At 38.5% G+C, this 18011-nt stretch overlaps 1 protein-coding gene across 6 annotated transcripts in view; it reads left to right on the forward strand.

The window, feature by feature from the left end:
- LGALS8 (galectin 8) overlaps positions 1-18011 on the forward strand; it is an 84767-nt gene that overhangs the window by 12655 nt on the left and 54101 nt on the right. For 5 of the 6 annotated variants that reach the window (XR_013179183.1, XM_077168428.1, XM_077168424.1 and 2 more), the window contains 2 exons: positions 1949-2255; positions 5432-5581. Coding sequence is in view for 5 of the 6 variants with exons in the window: in XM_077168428.1 (XP_077024543.1) it covers positions 5537-5581 (45 nt within the window). In the remaining variant the exon portion in view is untranslated. The remainder of the gene's footprint in view (positions 1-1948; positions 2256-5431; positions 5582-18011) is intronic. The other variant, XM_077168426.1, reaches the window with a different exon arrangement.

Consider the following 18011-nt stretch of genomic DNA (forward strand, 5'->3'; position numbering starts at 1 on the left):
TGGCTATCTGGTTCTGCTCTGCTCTCTCTGAAATCTCCTATTCTCCAAAATGTTTCCTCTTTTATAGGACTCCAATAAACCAATCAAGACCCATCCAAATGGGTGGAGACACGTCATCACCTAATCCAGTTTAACAACCACTCTTGACTAAGTCACATCATCCAAGGAGATGATTTGATTACAGTTTCAAACATACAGTATTGAATAGGGATTATTCTACCTTTATGAAATGGAATTTTGATTAAAACATGGCTTTTCTAGGGGGCATACATCCTTTTAAACGAGCACAGACCCTTTGGGCAAGTACTATAACTGTTTGCATACTTGTATTCCTTACCACTGTGTCTTATTAGGCAGGTATTTGGCACCTATTTGTTGATTTTAAATGATATAAAAAACACATTGGGGGTGGGCAATGGTGGCTCACTGGCAGAATTCTCGCCTGCCATGCCGAAGACCTGGGTTAGGATTCCAGGAGCCTGCCCACAAAAAACAAACAAACAAAACACACATTGGGCTCACTGAAAACAGTGACCATTGAGGGGATATTTCTAGAAACAAGTTCTTGGGGCTTATGGAAATTTTAACTCAGAATTGTTTTGCTTAACACAGGATTTCCGGTCCTTTTACTCAATCCCATTTGTACCTAAATGCCACTTATCAAAGAAACAGAATGTTAATAGGTATTATTTGAATTTATTCACACTTTGTAAAGGAGATGGGCAAGACCCAGGCAAAATTATGATGATTGCTGTTCACTTAACGAACAAATATTCAGTTAAATCATATGAACTTACAATTTTTGAAGACCACAAGGATTGAACACCAGCAATTTTATATGTTCAACCTAATATTTACAGTGTCAACTTCAGTTATCTAGTTTTACTCTAAACATTGGACAATGCATAAAATTTCTTTTTCTCAATTTATCGTTGAATCAGATAAATAAAACGTGTGCAGAACGATAACTACAAATCCAAGGCAGTGTATGTCAAGGGTTAAAAGACACTACTTAAGTTGGATCTTTCTAAGTGGAATCATAAAAAGTGAATCAAATTTTGAAAATGAACAGGAAGAGAAAATGAGTGTGGGACTTGTGGTAAATTCCTAAATTTAAATAAAAATTAAAACAAAATCCTGGGGAGAAGAAAGGCGATAGCAGGGTCATCAAAACATGTCTTTCAAAACAATAATAGATAAAAGTCAAACAGGGACAAGTAAGAGAACTTTGTGATTCCTAACAGCAAACAGAAAGCAGCCAGCCCACTCTCTGAAATATAAAGTCTTTCAAGGTAGCCTACTTAACTATTTTATTTCTCTGATGTTTTTACAGCCAGTAAATCTAACAATCCGTCATATGGGCCCTTGACTGAGAAAAAAAATAGCAACTAATAGATGTTCGGATCTGTGCTTGAAGAAAACAATACGCACTATAACTGGCGAATAACCCAGGGCGGCTACAAGTCCAAAGATTAACTAGGGAGGAGGTGGGGACGGTTTGGGATGGGCATAGTCCAGCTGTACCATACCCCATATCTCTATCATTTTATCGACATACAAGGCAGAAGAGGGCACCTGCACGAATCCTTTATGGCAGTGACGTTGATCTAATACAGAAAGGGGGCAGACGCTGACGCATCTACCTCGGCAGAGGCCAAGGACGGCGCTTCCGGCTACGTGGGGCCCTCGTTGCTGGGTCAAGGCCAGACCCGCGTGGTGTCTTCAACCCAGGCCTGGAGGGATCCTCAGCTCTAAGCGCCCACCCTCCTAGACCTAGAGCCCGAGAACAGCTGGGTGGGCAGAAACACGCTTGCTGGGGGGTGCAAAAGGCTGCCGTCTTCTCTCCGTTTCATTCTCCTCCCTTCCCCAATCAGACGACAGGGAAAAGGCACAAGAATTTTTTTTTAACACATTCTTTGTCCTCATCCTCTCTTTGTTGGTCCCCCAGCAAGTGACTCACAGTCTAATTCCCCAGAGGCTGTGCAGGCGGGGGTGCTGCGATACTGTCAGCAACAGGGCCGAGCCAGAAGCCCAGGGCCGAGCCAGAAGCCCAGAGCCGAGCAGCGTAGTCCGCCCAGAACGCAGAGGCGGAGTCACAGCGGCTTCCCCGGGGCGCGCGAACCGCGGAATGGAAGCGAACTGACTCCTTTCGCTTCCCGTAGCCGCCCACAAACACCCTGTTTCAGAACCCGGAGGATTTCCTGTGGCCACGGCAACGACCTTCTGCTTGGAGCGCCTGGAACTCCAGTCCCGGGGTAAGTCTGGAGAGCGCTCGCCTGTCGGTTGGCAGCAATCTCTAGAGGTGGCTTTGGCTGGCACTCCAGCTGAGGGGGGCTTCGGAAGTCACTCTCCCTAATACCGAGTTTGATGCGTGGGACAGTTTCTGTTCTGCCCGCCCCGCCAATGTTCACCTGGGCAGAATCGGGAATGGATGGTGGGGAAGCCGCCTCAGCGGGCGCAGCGCTTCTGGGAAAGAGGGATTATGGAGAGTCGGGTTCCTGGCAGCAGGCTGTTTGCACTGGTGTGGCGCCTCCCTGCAAACCCACTCCCACCCGTGCTTCCTTCTCACATCCTCCCCAGTTGGAATGCCGAGCGCCATCTCTACTTGGAGGAATCTGGGAAAGTTTCGTTCCCGATATTTTAATGACTTCCTCAGATAGCTTAATGAGACCTCCACTTTGCTCCCTGACGTTAAAGATGCTGAGTCATTTTACTACCGAATTAAACATTAGAAAACCCAAGTCATCTGGATTTCTTTGATCGTCTGTAAAACATAACTGATGGTTTCATTATGAAGCGAACGGAATGGTTGGTTTAATGCAACGCTTTGGCTTAAATTGAATATGGCTTTGGCAAGTCTATCCATTCTTTTTTCCTCTTAATGTTTTTGGAATTTTGCAGAGCAAAATAAAGGGTTTGGAGGTTTTGACTAACATGTGTAAATTAGTGGCAGATTGGGGTTGCATTTAGATGGTAAACCAATAGGGGCGCAGGATTTTTTTGCTTTTCCTAGTGGAAACAAGGTAACAACAGATCTGTCAGTTCATACTGCTGTACAGTTTAATGGCAGCATAGCGGAAGAAGAATGTAGAAAGCTTTCTTTCGTTTCTGTTTTAGTTCCGGTTAGTCATCAGGTTTTTCCTGGAGCTGTTAAATGTAGTACTGATAGGTACTTTTTTTTAATTTAATAATTTTATTTAGAAATCTCACACACATACATTCCATACATGGTGTACTATCAACGGCTCAACATATCATGACATAATTTTGTATACATCACCATGATCATTTTTAGAACATTTACAGCACTCTGGAGAAGAAGGAAAAAGAAAAACCTCATACATCCTATACCTCTTACCTCTCCCTCATTGACCAGTAGTATTTCAGCCTACCCAATTTTTTACCCTTTATCCCCCTCCTGTTATTTTTTTATCCTTATTTTTTACTTATCTGTCCATACCCTGGATATATGGAGCATCAGACACAAGGTTCTCACAATCACATAGTTACATTGTAAAAGCTGTATTTTTTATACGGTTGTCTTCAAGAATCAAAGCTACTGGAACACAGCTCAACAATTTCAGGTGCTTCCCACCAGACACTCCAATACACCATAAATTAAAAAGGAATATCTATATAATGCATAAGAATAACCTCCAGGATAAACTCTCGACTCTGCTTGAAATCTCTCAGCCACTGAAACTTTATTTTGTCTCATTTCTTTCTTGCCCCTTTTTCGTCAAAAAGGCTTCTCAATCCCATGATGCCAGGTCTCAACTCATTCCAGGAGTCCTGTCTCACGTTGACAGGGAGATTAACACCCCTGGGAGTCATGTCCCACATGTGGGGGGCGGGGGGGGGGGAGACAGTGAGTTCACTTGCCGAGTCAGCTTAGAGAGAGAGAGAGGCCACATCTAAGCAACAAAGGAGGTTCTCTAGGGGTGACTATCTTAGGCATAACTATAAGTAGACTTAGCCTATCCTTTGCAGGAATAATTTTCATAGGGTCAAACCCCAAGATTGAGGGCTCAACCTGTTGATTTGGTTGTCCCCACTGCTTTCGAGAATCCTTTCTCTTCTGTCCCCCAAGGGAACTTTGCAAATACTTTTTTATTCTCTTCCCAAATTACTCTGGGATATATTGGGGCATCACACTAACATATACAAACCAACCGGATCTCACACCCTATTCAAGATTCCATGTACTGATGGTGTTCAACTAAACTGACCGTACAAGTTAATTTAGGTAATGCATTACCCAAAATATAAATTTTGCTTCAAGCATCTCTCCCTTTGGTCTCACACAGAACTTGAAGATTTAAAATATGGACTATATTATCCTTTACCCTATGTTCTGATCTACCCCAGTCCTATCCAGATCAGCTTCGTACATATCTGTAGTTGAAGTCTGATCCCCTTTTCAACTTTTAAAACAGTTTATGTATGGGGTACTGCTGACTTTTATAGCTTCAGAGCTCTAACTCTGAGTCTCAGATTTCACATAAATACCCAAAGTTTCTGGAATGACCAGAGTATATACAAACAGCTCAGTATTTCAGAATTTAGAAATGACATTTACAACTCCTGACTATATGTGACTGCTATAAGATCTTACAATCTAGGAAGCTTTACAGTAAACCCCGACCTCATAATCCATTCTCTCACCTTCAATTCTCCAAGTTTGTACATTATAGTTAGTCTATATGAGTAAGGCATGATAATATTTGTCTTTTTGTTTCTGCCATTTCATTCAGTATACAGTCCTGAAGGTTCATTCACCTATTTGCATGCTTCACAACTTCATTTCTTCTTGTGGCTGCTCAGTAATTTGTTGTATGTATGTATCATAGTTCCCTCTTCCTTACCCCAGTCTTTGTACCCTTAGGCCACTGATGGGTACTTTTGTCTTTAACAACAGAGAAAACTATCTTATTAGAATTCAAAGGTTTGGAATTTTTTCATCTTGACTTTGGTTTGAAGGAGGAAGAGCAATCATTTCTATTAACAATAATGGCTAAACAGTATATAGCACCTACTATTCCATTATTTTATTAGCTCATTTAATTTTAGGAACAAACCTACAGTGGAAATACTATTATTACTCCCATTTTACAGATGAGAAAAGAGAACTTAAATGAATACCACTGATAATTGTGCATGGCTGTTTGGTTAGTATTTGCTATGATTGTATTTTAATATTTTAAATAATAAATCCCAGGTTAGAAATCTTACACTGATATATTTTCAAGTCAGTATTTCCTACTCTCCTAATCTAGATGTAAGCACACCAGGTAGGAATTGGTGTCAAGTATTTGATTTTACTAGCATCCTGTTATTTGGTAATGATTAGCAAAATAATTTATAATTTAAATTATAATAAGAAAAATGATGCATGACTATTTTACTCTCTCTCTGTTTTGATAATACACAGGGCAAGCACCTCCATTTTAGTCTGGGAAGCCTTTAAATGAAATTTATATAACGTCATACCTCATACAGGGAAGAGAGACTCCAGTCAACAATAAGGTGGAAAAGAATGATGTTGTCTTTAAACAATCTACAAAATGTCATCTATAACCCGGTAACTGACTCCCATAAAATCACTTTTGACTTATGGCAGTATTGAGAGTAAATCTAACTGAATTGTAATCATCCACGGTTTGGGGGAAGTGGCAAGAAAAACAGTTCAATAAGCATGTATAAAGTGCCTACTGTGTGCTAAGGGCTATTGAGGGTGCTGATTAAAAAGTAGATTTGGCCCTTGTCCTCCAAGATCCCCGTCTAGTGGAGAAAAAGGGCATAGTTAATGTGAAAGGTGATTAGAACTATGTTATAAACAGAGTACATCAGAGTATGAATGAGGGAATGCCAATTTTGATGAGGTGGCTGGGGAGAGAGGATGGGGAGGAGCAGAAAGAGGAGGCTCATATTATCATAATGATAATCATAAAACAAATTTCAAAGCAAATGGATTTCTTGCTCTGTAAATTCTATAAATTTTTCTTTTTCGTTTTGAATTAGAACTGTTTATATGGTAATGTCTCAGTTTTTGCTTTCACCTTTGGTACCTGAGCAGGGAAAATGTCAAAAGCTAGTGGGTAGGATAGAGGATGAGAAGAACTAAGTGTCTTGTCCAGGCTTCAGACTGGCCCAAGAATCCCTGAATAACTAATTCCTAGAAATATGAATATATGCTTTTTGGGCAATAAAGAAATTGTTTTAGTTTTATGTGAATCTTTAGAAGTGTCCAGTTTCCACTTACTGAATAATAAATTTAAATCTCAGATTATGTCAGCTATTTAATTTGTAATCCCCCCATAGAGGCTCTTGGCCAGTAGGAAGTGTGAGAGTTTTTGAAACAAGTTCCTAAACCAGTCTCGTTTGTGTGGGTAGGTTCATTTTTCTATTGTTGTTATTTACTTTGTAGCTGTAATCCTTCCCCCCCCCCCCCCCAAGTTTTAATGTCTTTATGCAAGGTTGAGATACATTTAACATATTCAAGCCAAATCAGTTCTGGAAGAAATATCCTTCAATGGTAGTGGGTTAAAAAATGGAAGAGTTACTGACTTTGAAATCATCGAGACACTTAAAATGTATTTTTTGCATCCTAGAGTTAAAAACATGTAAAAATTATAGAGTAGTGTTCTGAAAATATTTAAAAAAAAAAAGACTACTTGCCCAGAGTGACTGACATATAACCATGGCTCAAGCCTGGAGGATGGAATAGATGGTCAAGTTATACTGTTCAGTTCTGCCCTGTGTATACAAAGATGCCATATTTGAATGTTATTTAGAAAATAATTTGATAGATTAAAATCCCTCTGCAACTTGATAATATACTAATGATTTTTGTGGTTGACAACCTCTCCACTTCCCATCCCCACCTCCTGTAGAGTGTAAAAAAAAAATATGCATTCATTTCCTGATAAAGGGAATCAGGGTAAGTAGTGCTGCTTTAGAGCAGTAAACATGTTTAGGGCTCTGAAATGGACACACTGCTGTTCTGAGGGTAGTTCGTTATAATATGTTTCCAAAATTAATATTTTTGGCAAATAGCTTTTTTTTTTTTAAGTTTCTCTGTTTTATAGTTACTTCTCACAAGCAGAATAGAGGTAGAAAGACTGAGGTGAATGGCAAAAGTAACATTTTGATCTGGTTTTAACTTTTATTTACTGTTAAATATTTATACATTGAGTACCCATATTGCACTGAAGTTTTTTCAGTTCTCCCATTTGTGTAGCTGGTTGCCCTTCCAGGAGTCAAAAGACAAAAATGAGGTTACAAATCAGTTAGATATCTTAAATTAATCAATTAGGGCATTTTACAATTAGACTTGGAGAAACTGTTCTTTTGCATCCAGGTTATTTTCTTAGTGAATAATTCACACAATAAGGAAGTGTTTATTGGGTTTCTACTATATTCCTTAATTAACATGATGAAAATGCAGAACCTTTTAATTTTTGTTTCATTTTGGCCTGTGTTTGTGTTAGACAGACTCTGTCCATAATAACTTATCTTGGAAAGGATGAATAGTGTGACTATTCGGAGTATTTTTAGTATATTTCTAAATATACTAGTTCAATTAATAGAATTCTAAGCCATAGAAAAGAAAGAAAAAGAAATCCTCTCTTTCCATTCTAATTCAGTGAATAATTTGGAAGGCAGTGTCTTAACTTCATACCAGAAATGTCATCAGTGAAATCTATTTTCTGGCAGCTCAGTATTTTCCCATATATTTTGTTATTATTGCTGTCTATAGAATTCTTAAGATGTGATTAAGTGCTGACTAGTTAATAAGTTATTTAGAAATTAAACAGGGGACTTCTGTGAGGATGGTGTAGCTGTAAGGAGAGGCTGAGTTCACCTTGGCTCCATGCAACAGTGAGGGACAGTATAGGAGAAAATGACCGAGACAGTGATTCCAGGGTGTGAGTGACCATAGAGGATCTTCTACCCTGTTTAGAAAGGTTCTGAATGAAAAGGCAGAGAAATTGGGATTGAGAGAATGGGGTGAGTGTGCTTGGTCATGATTCCAGCCTATCCCTGCAGGTGGCTTGGGAGATCTTCCCTTGTAGCTCTGCAGCTGGGAGTTCTCTATTGCCTATTTGCCTAGCTTTCAATAAAGCCTCAAGTAGAATTGCAATCCCTCCATGAGATCTGGGGCTTGGTTCAGCAGGGAAGAATCCACAAACCCAAAGCTAAAGGAGGACTTTCAGTGCAAACCCAAGTAGATACAAAGCCTTAGACGAGTGAAGGAAATCAACTTACAAAATAACCTTATCAAGCAATCATATGTCCCATTTATAACAGAAGATCACAAAGGATGTGAATGTTCAGGCAGATATGGCCAAGCCAGATGATCAAATTAAATCACTGGAGGGGACGCAGAATTGAAACAATGAATCAAGGATGCTCATGATGATATAAAGAATATAAGAAAGACACTAGAAAAGCATAAAGAAGACTTTGAAAGAATAAATAGAAAAACAGCTATTTATTTTAGCTGATCTCATGGAGATGAAAGATATTGTAGACCAAATTAAAAGTTCAGGATGAGACAGAAGAATGAATACGTGAATTAGAAGATAGGACATTTGAACTCAAATGCAGAAAAGAACAAATGGCAAGAAAGATGGAGAAAAATGAAACTAGAACTCAGGGAAATGATAGATAGCATGAGACACACAAATATAAGAATTATCAGTATCCCAGAAGAGAAGAGAAGAGTAAAGGGATAGGAAAGCTAATTGAAGAGACTATTGGGGAAAACTTCTAACCACTTATAAAAGATATAAATATGCAAACCAGACAAGCCCAGTGAGTTCCAAATAGAATAAATCCAAATAGGCTTACCCCAAGACATGTACTAATCAGAATGTCAGATCCTGAAGAGAAACAAAAAGGCGTGAAAGCAGCAAGGGAAACTACATAAGACTGAGTTCAAACTACTCAGCAGGCATCATGGAGGCAAGAAGACAGTGGTATAATATATTTAAGATTCTGAATGAGAATGACTTCCAGCCAAGAATTCTTTTTCCTGCTAAATTGAAGGAGAGATTAAAATCTTCACAGATTAAAAAAAAAAAAAAGGCTGACAGAATTTAACAATAAGAGACCTGCCCTACAAAAAATACTGAAGGGAGTTCTGTCAGCTGAAAAAAAAAGATAGAGAAAGATATAGAATTGAAGAGTATCAATAAGGATAATTTAAAGGATAAAAAGAGGAAGAGGGGAAAGAAAATATAGATCTGACAAACAAAAACCAAAGGATAAGATGGTAAATTCAAAAAATTACTCTTACAGTAATAACTCTGAATGTTAATGGACTAACCTCAAGAATCAAAGGACACAGATTGGCAGAATAGATTTAAAAAGATGGTCCATATGTATGCTGTTTACAAGAAATTCATCTTAGACCCAAGGATACAGATAGATTGAGAGTGAATGGATAGAAAAAGATGTTCTATGCAAGTTGTAATCAAAAGGAAGCAGGAATAGCCATACTAATATCAGATAAAATAGACTTTAAATGTAAAGATGTCATAAGAGAGAAGGAAAGCACTAGATATTAATAAAAGGGACAATTCATCAAGAAGAAATAACATTCAAAAGTGTTTATGCGCTCTATCAAGGAGCTCCAAAGTACATGAGGCAAACATTGGCAAAACTGAAGGGAACAATAGATGTTTCAATAATAATAGTGGGAGACTTTAATACACCATTCTGCTCTATGGATAGAGCAACTAGACGAGTATCAGTAAGGATCTAGAGAATTTAAGTAATGCAGTATGCCAATTAGAACTAACTGATTAATATATATATATTAATATTATATATTTAAGATATATATTAATTTTTTCCTCCCCCAAAATTGAGGAAATAGGAACACTACCTAATTCATTTTATGAAGCTAATGTCACTCTGTTTTAATTTGTAAAAGCTGCCAGAATGCAATATAGGTGTGGAATGGCTTTTAAAAAGGGGACTTTATTACGTTGCAAGTTTACAGTTCTAAGATCATAAAAATGTCCATACTAAAGCATCTAAGGAAAGATAGCTTGATTCAAGAAAGTCCAGTTAATGTAGAACATCTCTGTCAGCGGGAAAGGCACATGGCAATGTCTGCTAGCTTTCTCTTCTCATTTCATAAGGCTTCCCCAGGGGTCTCCAAAAGTCTCTGGCTGTGTGGGCTCTGTTAGTACTGAACTTTTTCCAAAATGGTTCGCTCTAAAAGGCTCCAGTAAGCAACCCCACCATGAATGGATGGAGACACATCTCTGTGGAAAACACCTAATCAAAAGTACCACCCACAATTGCGTGGGTCATCTCTCCATGCAAAAAATAAAAAAGATCCCACCCAGCAATATTGAATGAGAATTAAAGAACATGGCTTTTTTGGGGTGCAGAACAGATTCGAACTGGCTAGCTCTAATACCAAAATAGGATAAAGACGCTACAAGAGAGGAAAATTACAAAGCAATCTCCCTAATGAACATAGATGGAAAAATTCTCAACAAATTTTTAGCAAATCAAATTCAGCGATATATTAAAAGAATTATACATCAGGACCAAGTGGGATTTATACCAGGAATGCAAGGTGGTTCAACCTAAGAAAATCAATCAGTGTTTAACAAATCAGAAGGGAAAAATCACATGAACATATCTACTGATACTGAAAAAGCATTTGATAAAATTCGTTATCCTTTTCTGATAAAAACACTTCAAGGGCAGTGTGGTGGTGGCTCAGTGGCAGAATTCTCACCTGCCATGCCAGAGACCTGGGTTCGATTCCTGGTGCCTGCCTATGAGGGGAAAAAAAACCCAAAACTTCAAAAAGTAGGAGTCACAGGAAACTTCCTCAATATCATAAAGGTCATATGTGGAAACCCACAGCCAGCATCATTCTCAATGGTGAGAGATTCAAAACATTCCCCATAAGATGTGAAAGGAGACAAGGATGCCTGTTGTCACCACTATTCAACATTGTACTAAAAGTTCTAGCTTCATTGATAAGGTAGGAGAAAGGAATAAAATGCATTGAAATAGGAAAGAAAGAAGTAAAACTTTCATGATTTGTAGATACCATGATCCTATACTTGAAAAAGCCTGAGAAATGCATAACAAAGCTCCTTGAGCTAATAAACCAATTCAGCAAAGTGGTGGGATACAAGATCAATGTACAAAAATCAGTAATGTTTCTATATACAAGTAATGACTTCACTAAGGAGTCAGTTAAGGAAAAAATTCCATTCAAAATAGCTTCTAAAAGAATCAACTATTTGAGAATAAATTTAATCAGATATGATGGTTTGAAATTATTATGTACCCCAGAAAAGCCACGTTTTCATCCTGATCCAATCTTGTGGGGCCTAATCTATTGTTTTGGGTGGGAACCTTTGATTGGATTGCTTCTGTGGTGATTGACCCACTCAATTGTGGGTGTGGACTTTTGATTAGATTACTTCCAGGAGATGTGACACAGCGAATTGTGGGTGTGACCTTTTGATTAGATGGAGATGAGACTCTTCCCATTCTAGGTGGATCTTGACTCATTTACTGGAACCCTTTAAAAGGGGGAACATTTTGGAGAAAGCTTAGGTGCAGATGCTTGGAGAACAGCTGCATCAGAGCTGACAGAAACTCAGATGTTTGGAGCGCCAACAGAGAGCAGATGCCTAGACACAGGCAAAGCCCAGCAGACGTTGCCGTGTGCCTTCCCATGAGATGATAAGCAAGCCAGAAACTGGAGAGAGCCAAGGGAAGCCACAGATGAAATCCAGCCCTGGAGAAGCCAAGTAAGGAACCCCCGCAGGGAACAGAGAGTGAAAGCCACATAGCCCAGGAACAAGGGATCAGTAGATGCCAATTACATATCTTCCCAGCTGACAGGTGTTTCCAGATGGCATCAGCCTTTCTTGAGTGAAGGTAACCTCTTGTTGGTATTTTAATTTGGATATTTTAATGGCCTTAGAAATGTAAATGTAATAAAATCCCTTTATAAGAGCCATTGCAGTTGTGGCATATTGTTTTCCAGGAAAGTTAACAAGCTAATATACCTGGGATGCAAAGGACCTGTACACAGAAAACAACAACACTGCTAAAAGAAATCAAAGAAGATTTTAATAGATAGAAGGGTATTCCATGCTCATTGAATGGAAGGTTGAATGTAAGGTGTCAGTTCTACCTAAATTAACTGTAGAATTAATGCAACACCAATTCAAATTCTAGCAACCTATTTTGAAGACTTGGGAAAGCTAGTTATTAAATTTATTTGGAAGAGAAAAAAACTTGAATTACTAAAGATATACTAAAAAGGAAGAGTGAAATGGGAGGACTAACACTTCCTGACCTTAAAGCTTACTATAAAGCCACAGTGGTCAAAACAACATGGTACTAGGACAAAGAAGTATTGACCAATGGAATTGAATTGAGAGCATGGAAATTGGCCATCAAATCTATGATCAGTTAATCTTTGACAAGGCCCCCAGGCCCACTGAATTGAAGCAGAATAGTCTTTTCTATAAATGGGCTTAGGAAAACTGGGTATCAATAGCCAAAAGAATGAAAGAGGACCCCTATCTTACATCCAATACAAAAATTAACTCAGGATGGATCAAAAACCTAAAGACCCAGTACCATACAACTTTTAGAAGGAAATATAGGGAAATATCTTCAAGACCTAGTGGTTGGAGGTAGCTTCTTGAACTTTACACCCAAAGCACAAGCAACAAATGAAAAGTTAGATAAATGGGAACTCCTCCGAATCAAAAACTTCTGTTCTGTAAAGGAATTTGTCAAAAAGGTGAAGAGGCAATCAACTCAATGGGAAAAAATCTTTGGTAATCATGTATCAGATAAAGGTTTGATATCCTGTGTATATAAAGAAATTATACAATATAACAACAAAGGAACAAACAACTCAATTATAAAATGGGCAAAAGAGACGAATAGACAGTTTTCTGAAGAGCGGATACAAATGGCTAAAAAGCACATGAAGAGATGCTCATCTTTATTAGCTATAAGGGGAATGTATATCAAAACTACAATGAGATAGCATCTCACATCTATAAGAATAGCTGCTATTAAACAAACAGTAAACTACAAATGTGGAAGAGGATATAGAGAAACTGGTGCACGTGTTCACTGTTGGGAATGTATAATGGTACAGCCACTGTGGAACACAGTTTGGCAGTTCCTTAGAAAACTAAATATCAAGTTGCTGTATGACCTAGAAATACTAATACTAGGTATATACCAAGAAGAGTTGAAAGCAGTGACATGAACAGACATTTGCACACCAATGTTCATAATGACACTTTTCATAACTGCCAAAAATGGTAACATTTCAAGTGGTCATCAACAGATAAGTGGATAAACAATATGTGGTATATACACACGATGGGATATTATGCAACAATAAAATGAAATGAGGTCCTGAAGCATATGATAACATGGATTAACCTAGCTCCTCCAGGACACAACTGTGGGTTCTGACTTGCCTAGGATCTCATGAGAAGGCACAGGGAGAGTCTGCTGGGCTCCAAATATCCCTGTCTAGGCATCTGCTCTCTCTGTCGGTACTGCAAGCATCTCTCTCAGCTGTGAAGCACCTGTTCTCCAAATGTCTCTGTCAGCTCTGAACTTTCTGCAAAATGTTCTCCCTTTTAAAGGACTCCAGTAAACTAATCAGGCCCCACCTTGAATGGGCAAAGTCACATCTCCATCTAATCAAAAGGCCACACCCATAATTGAATGTGTCACATCTCCATGGAAACAACCCCATCAAAGTTTCCCACCTTAAACAGAAAGTCTGGTCCCACCACATTGAATCAGGGTTATAGAATATGGCTTTTCTTGGGGTAATCAACAGTTTCAAACTGGCACAGCCATTCATAGTAAAGATTCTGTAAAAGAAAAAATAAATAGCATAACCATTCTTAATAAAATTCTGTAAAAGAGAACTAAATAGATAGATTGATTAGACTGATTGATGTGGAAGTTCATAACTAGTTGAAGTCACTCCAATTTTAGTGAATTTCAACTGTATAAAAAAAAAAGGAAAGAAATTGAACAGATTGACAGGCTTTGACTCTTAGATTATAAACAAATTAACATTAATTCCACCTGGTACTAAAAATCTTACCATTCCACTTTTTCCTTAGGAACGTTGCTTCCACCTTTACCCCTTTCTCCTTAGCATTCCAACTACCTCCCTTTCTTCCTGAGAATTTAATCTTAAAACACAAAATGAGAAAACCTTTCTTTGTTAACTTCTGTGGTCCCTACCAACTTTTGTTCCATTGTTCTTCTTTTGCTGACCACTTCCTTAAATGAGAGTTTATTTCTTCTGCCTTAATTTCCTCAATAAAAGCCTTCTGATTTTTACTCACCCGACTTCTTAGGTTTTTTTTTTTTTTTTTTTGCATGGGCAGACACCAGAAAACTAACCCAGGTCTCCAGCATGGCAGGCAAGAACTCTGCCTGCTGAGCCACCGTGGCCCACCCCCGACTTCTTAATTTTAATTTCTCCCTTTTTATCTCTCATTTCATTACTAATAGACCTTTGACTTTTGAAAATGTATGCAGTTTCTGGCCTTTCACCTAATATGAATCTTCAAATCTCGTAGATGTCTTGTCAACCCTTCAAGACTGTAAGTTCAAAGTTAACCTTACTATCTTTGGTCCCAAACCACCTTCCCTTTTGCAGTTTTCTCATTTCTGTCACTGTCCTGCAGTTTGAGTTCTGCCTCTGCCCATGCTGCCTAGCCCCCAACAGTGTGAAGACACTCTGTCTTCAAAGTCTGAAGCAACATTATGTCAAATTCAGTGGCTTTTTCTTTTATTATAATTAAAAAATTTTAAAGAGTATGTATAAATCATTAAAAAAATTTAAAACAGTATATTTAAGGGTTTCAGTGAAATAAAAATTTCCTTCTATCCAGTGGAAAAGTTCCCCTCCCCAAAAGCAATCACTTTTACTATTTTGGTTTTGTTTGTATATCCTTCTTGAAGTATGTTGTGAATACTCAAGAGAGTGTGTGTTGTGTCACCTTTCATATACCCTGCTTCTTGACGAGCATATCATGCTGTTTTAGTTTATTAAAGTTGTCGGAAAGCAATATACCAGAAATGGAACACCTTTTAAAAAGGGAATAATTTACAAGTTTATCGTTCCAATGCTATGAAATACTGTCCAAACTAAGGCATCAGGGAAAGATAGCTTGATTCAAGAAAAGCCTGGGTCTGGAACACGTGTGTCAGCTGGGAAAACACTTGGCTGGCATCTGCTGGGGTCATTGGCTGACACGTCTCTCAGCTGGGAAGGCACATGGTGATATCTGCTAGCTTTCTCTCCACATTCCATAAGGCTTCCCCAGAGGCATTTTCCTTCTGTGATTCCAAAGATCAGTGGCTGTGTGGGCTTCTGTGGGCACTAAGGCATTTTCCAAAATCGTTTCCTCTTGAACCGCTCCAGTAAGCTACCCAACCTTGACTGGATGGAGACACATCTCCATGGAAACCATCTAATCAAAAGTTACCACTAACAGTTGGGTGGGTCACATCTCCATGGAAACAACCAAAAAAGATCCCATCCAGCAGTATTAAAGGAAGATTAAAGAGCATGACTTTTCTGGAGTACAAAACAGTTTCAAACCAGCACACATAATTTATAAACTGTTATGTACCTTGTTTTTTCCACTTAATGCATTTTGGAGAAATCCATACAATTTAAATTTTCCCCACTTATTTTAATGACTGTGTGATTAATCCATTGTAAGGATGTACTATATTTTATTTAACCAGTCCTCCATTACTGACCTCCAGTGTATTTTACTTCCACTGAGCTATTGTTCCTAAACACTACTTTCATTATGTCCTTCCAAATTTTCTCCCTGGCCCTTTCTTTACTTCCTTATTACTTGCCCCTCTCAGTTATGTCCCCCCCCCCATTATAATTGTATCCAGTGCTATGATGTCCATCCTATGCATATGCTAGTCCTTCTGTAGGATAATCTGTTAAAGTGGCTATCAAAAAGTATGATGTTCATTTTATTATCTATATTTTCTCTGGTCTTCCTTAGGTTTTTCTATGTGAAAGATATTGGTGGTCCTTCCCTTATTGAAATTTACACATCTTTTGACTTCCTTGATAGTCTGTAAATTGCTTCTGGTCCTACTTCCCTGTTCTGACTGATGTTTTGCTCTTCTATCTCTTTTCTGTCTTTGTGTCAGGTATCCCCAAGACCACTCCAGGTTCAGTGATTTGCTAGGCATATGATTGACTCAGCATATAATTGAATTCATGGCAAAGATTTATTAACAGTGAGGATACAGAGCAAAACCATCAAGGGAACTAGGTGCATGGACAATGTCTGGGGAAAACTAGGTGCAAGCTTTCAAGGGTCCTCTCTGAGTGGAGTCACACAGGATACACTTAATTTCCCCAACAATTAGTTGTGACAAAATGTGTGAAATGTTGTCTATCAGAGAAGCTTATTAGAAACTCTGAGCCCAGTGTTTTGTTTTTCGGGGGGAATGGGGAGGTGAGGTAAGGCTGGGGACTGAACACGTAGGTCCCTTCTGCCTGGTACATACTAAAATTCTAGACTCCCAGAGGGAAAGCCCGTATTTAGCATAAACTATATTGTAAAGCTCTTTACAACTCTAAACTTTACATATATATTGTTACTATATAGTAAACAGTATTTTATTTGTTTACCAGTTTGGTGGTGGGTGTCTTCCTCAAATCCAAGTTTCCAGATGCCAACCAAGGGCTAACCTTGTAAGCAGGCCTTTCTGAGGATAGAAGTCAGGCCTGCTTTGTAAATTCTCTTTGCATACCCCTGAATTTCAGAAACCCTTGAATTTTATCCCCTAAATTTTGCTTTTTCTCAATTTCCTTATCTACTTTGATATCTTTATTAATCAATTCTGCTCTGACTTTTAAATATGATTTCTAGCCATTCACTTAATAGTTGGTCCTGAATTTCTTCCTTCTTTCAGTATATTTGCTTTTAGATATCCTTCAGATTAGAAGTGTTGAAAATTAAACTCATCTTCTTTTGGAAACCTAGTTTCCTTCCCAGTTTTACCTTTGTAGCTGGTGACCCTATGTAGACAATTTTCCTTGGAAATATTTCTTTGTCTCTCCCTTTGTCTCTCCACCAATCTGGATCATATCCTTATCACCTCACGCCAGGCTTACTGGAAGTGTATTTAAACTCCACTGAGCGATGGTTCCTTAATACTGCTTTCATTATGTCATTCCAAATTTTGACCCTGGCCCTTTCTTTACTTCTTTATTACTTACATCTCCCAGATATGTTTTCTCCCCTGCTTCACTGCCCTTGTAAACTGAATGTTTCTACCTGAAATGGCTTCCTCCCCTTCTTTGCCTAACTATATTTTACCCGACTCAAATCATACCTCTTTATAAACTTTCTTTCCCTGCCTCAAAATTCTTTATCACATTTCCCAGAAGCATTTATTTCACATTTATTTAGTGCTCCATTTTCACATATTAAATTAGTCAAGGATCTTAGTTTCAAGCAACAGAAACCAACTCTCTCTATTTAACAGGAAAGGAATTTTATTAAATACTAGTGTAGTTCTCAGTATCTCTAGGAGAACTGAAGAACCAGGCTTGGGGACTCCAATGCCACAGACAGCACCCAAAATCGTGCAATGGGACTATTCCCAAGAAGAAGCATCTATCTGTCTCCACTGCTGAACACAGGTAATACTTTTTCCGTTGCTAGTACCACTAATGCCACCACTGCCTCTGGGTCTAGATGTAGCTGCTATTTCCTTGCCAGAGTGAATACTGCAGCCTGCTGGCTTCTTGTCATGAGTTCTGATTTAAAGTCTGAGATGGGTTCTGATTGACAGTTCTATGCCCTTCCTTGTCCTTGCTGCAATTTAGATGAGGTCTGATCTTCATAAAGTAGGTGATTTTCCAAATCTGGGAGGGGATTTAGATTTTGGACTATCAACAGGACATCATATTTCCA

The sequence above is a fragment of the Tamandua tetradactyla genome, chromosome 7, assembly GCF_023851605.1.
Source record: "Tamandua tetradactyla isolate mTamTet1 chromosome 7, mTamTet1.pri, whole genome shotgun sequence".
NCBI lineage: Eukaryota > Metazoa > Chordata > Mammalia > Pilosa > Myrmecophagidae > Tamandua > Tamandua tetradactyla.